Genomic DNA, 3,487 nt, shown 5'->3' on the forward strand with positions numbered 1-3,487 from the left:
TTTATTGAGGCATCTACTTATAAGTTGAATAACTTAAGATGCAGCAAAAGTATTATATTATGAAAAAACTGGATTAGCAAGAGGAAAAAGCATTAGAGCATTTTGACAAAGAAGTAGAGAAATAGATTTTTAATTCTCTATAAAAGTTTACAGGAATTTGACATCTTGTGGCCAGTTAGCACTTCCTGTTTGGAATGCTGGGGGAGGGATTGCTCAGCCCACTTTTCTTATTATATGTGCGAAACTCAAGAGGGAGTAAAAAAAAAAAAAGAAAAGCTCCTTCTAGCCAATCACAACTGGATTTCCGTTGTTGTTGTTAATGAGGTATTCAGAAGATTTAGTTTGTTTGTGAACATCACAACAGGGTCAGTAATCAGTACAGCTGGAGCAGATCAACTGTCAAAGACATACTGGAACTCACCTGTGACAGGTAAATGACTGTCCATGGCTTCTCTGGGTTTTTCACACCTTAACTCACTTTAACTTTTTCTAATCAAATGTAATTACTTGGTGTGGCTTCTGTGATTAACTCAATAGAAACAGCAGTGATGCATTTAAGTTGGAACCTGTTTCTGTCTAAAACTCGTGTTTCAGAGAGAAATCACTCCTCAGCATTTATACTGTATTTTCTTCATTGAACCTTTATGTTCAAATGAAGCTGAAAAAAAAAATAAAGTGACGGGATGTACCGAGAAGTGAACAACAATCCGATTATGAAGTATGTGGTGCAGTGTTTCTTATCTCTTAAAATCTCTTTCTCATTTTGCTGAGGTCCCTCTGCCTCTGACTCGTTTATCTGCATTCCTGCTTGTTTCTGAACATGAGTTTGTGGTTTTGATTTCTCTCAGACATGGAAGACGAAATCTCTGCCCTCGTGGTCGATAATGGATCCGGCATGTGCAAGACTGGTTTTGCTGGGGATGATGCCCCCCGGGCTGTCTTTCCATCCATCGTGGGCCGCCCCAGACACCAGGTACGGTCACACCTGAGGACTTCACCTGCTGTGGTAGACGCTTCAGCCTGTGGCTCACGGTTTTTTATGTGCAGGGTGTGATGGTGGGAATGGGACAGAAGGACAGCTACGTTGGAGATGAGGCTCAGAGCAAGAGGAGTCTCCTGACCCTGAAGTACCCCATCGAACACGGCATCGTCACCAACTGGGATGACATGGAGAAGGTAAGTAAGTAAATGTTTATTTCTATAGCACCTTTGGCAAATAAAAATCACTAAGTGCTTCACAAAGAAGACAGAATAAAATTACAGCCAGTCATACACATATTGCAGATATAATAACATACTAAAAGACAGTTAAAGCAAGGTAAAACACAATAAAAGACAAAAAAATAAAATTACCTAAAAGCTCTTTTGAATAAAAACGTCTTGACCTGACTTTTAAAACACTCAACGGAGTTTATCTGTCGTACTGACATTGAGAGGTCATTCCAAAGACGAGGAGCAACGGCTTGAAAGGCAATGTCTCCTCTGGTTTTAAAGCGGGTTTTTGAAATTTTTAATAGATTTTGATTTGAAGACCTCAAGGACCGAACTGAAGAGTAGGGGATTAAAAGGTCAGCAATGTATTTAGGAGTTTGTCAATGCAAGGCTCTAAAAACTAAGAGTTTTAAATCAGTTATAAATTTATCTGGGAGCCAATGTAAAGAGAACAGTAAAGGAGTTATGTGCGCTTGTTTATTGGCTTCTGTTAAAAGCCTTGCATTCTGAACAAGTTGCAGACATTTTAAAGAGCTTTTGTTAAGACAAGCAAAAAGTGAATTACAATAATCTAACCGTGAAGATATAAAAGCATGGATAATCATCTCCAGGTCAGATCTAGATAAGATGTTTTTGACTTTTGCTACATTTCTCAGGTGATACATACAAATTTTTGACCATTTGTATAGCGTACCGATCCAAAGACAGATTTGTCAAAGAACACCCCAAGGTTCCTGACACTCGACTGAACAGAGGAGCTCAGGGAACCATGGTGCTGTTTGATAGAAGGGATTTTGTTGTCTGGGGCAAAAATCACTGTCTCTGTCTTTTGAGTATTTAAGTGGTTATTAGACAACCATGACTTAATGGCAGATAAACAATCCTCTAAACTGGCCAAGCCATTAGAGTCTGTTTCAGGGAGGGAGCAATATAGTTGAATGTTGTCTGCGTAAAGATGTTAGAAGATGTGGCTGAATTTATATGATGAATGTATAAAATGAATAAAATAGACCTGATCCCTGAGGTGCACCACAAGATAATGTTTTTCTGTTTTAGAGGATAATGAACCTACAGTGATGTTAAAGTTCTTCCACAGAGGTAAGAGACAAACCAATCTTAAACAGATCCAGACAGACCATAGTTATTTTGAAGACGTCCAATCAGAATATTGTGGTCAACAGTATCATATGTGGATTTGAGGTCCACAAGCACCAAAACAGTGAACCAGCCAGAGTCTGCCACCATGAGCACTTCATTAGAGACCTTCAGTAGAGCTGATTCGGTAGAAAGATTCTTCTTAAAACCTGACTGGAAAATATCAGAAATGTTATGTTGTTCCAAAATGTGAATTCAGTTGCTCCGCAGCTACTTTCTCCAAAATTTTTGAGACGAATGGAAGCTTTGAGATTGGTCTAAAGTGTTTAGGGTCAGAATGATCAAGGTCAGGCTTTTTTAAGATGGGAGTGATAACAGCATGCTTTAAAAAAGATGGTACTGATCCTGACTTCAATGAGTGGTCAATGAGTTCAACAACAGTCACACCAATGTTTGAAATATTTTTAGGAAAATACTAGTGGGAATTACATCGAGAGGGCAAGAGGAGGGTTTGATTTTCTTCAGTAGAGAATGAACATCCTCCACAGTTACTGGAGAGAAGTTAAACCATGATGGTGAATGTTAAGAGCCCAGGGAGGCTGGGATGCCAACTAAAGGAGGAATGTTTGCTCCAACATCCAAAACCTTTGTCAAAAATCCCTGGAGAAAAGTGCTCCCATCAGCTTCCGACCATTTAGGGAATTGAGTGGTAGAAGGACAAACAAGTGTGTTTAGCGTGTTGAAAATAAAATAAATATAGAGCAGGGGTCTCAAACTCAAATCAGCCGGGGGCCGCTGGAGGCGGAGTCTAGGTGAGGCTGGGCCGCATCAGGATTTTTACAAGAAAATCGCTGAGAAAACATTCCAATGTTCTCAAATATCTTTATTTTTAACACAAAATAATGAATAAATAATGAACGACGTGTATAGATCTTTGTTCGTGTTGATTTACATATATAAAAAAATAAGGGTAGTTAATGTCTGTTTCTGAAATATTTTATATTGAAGATTAAATTTAAGATAAATTGCTAGGGGGTAGGATTAAAAAAGTTTTTTAAACTTTTTCCTTCTCCATTTCAAACTACATAATTAAGGTGTAATGTTTTTATATATAATTTATATAGAATTTTCTGTTGTTGTTTTCTTGTTTTTTACCATGTACATTAAAAGATGAATAAAA

General features: G+C 38.0%; 1 protein-coding gene across 1 annotated transcript in view; it reads left to right on the forward strand.

Annotated features, from left to right (window-relative positions):
- Positions 1–847: 847 nt before the first annotated feature.
- LOC112138175 (actin, cytoplasmic 1-like) overlaps positions 848–3,487 on the forward strand; it is a 6,925-nt gene continuing 4,285 nt past the window's right edge. Inside the window, exons 1-2 of the mRNA XM_024260746.2 lie at positions 848–973; positions 1,048–1,176. Of these exons, the coding sequence (XP_024116514.1) occupies positions 851–973; positions 1,048–1,176 (252 nt within the window). The 5' untranslated portion in view covers positions 848–850. The remainder of the gene's footprint in view (positions 974–1,047; positions 1,177–3,487) is intronic.

The sequence above is a fragment of the Oryzias melastigma genome, linkage group LG9 (genome assembly GCF_002922805.2).
Source record: "Oryzias melastigma strain HK-1 linkage group LG9, ASM292280v2, whole genome shotgun sequence".
In the NCBI taxonomy this organism is placed as follows: Eukaryota; Metazoa; Chordata; class Actinopteri; order Beloniformes; family Adrianichthyidae; genus Oryzias; species Oryzias melastigma.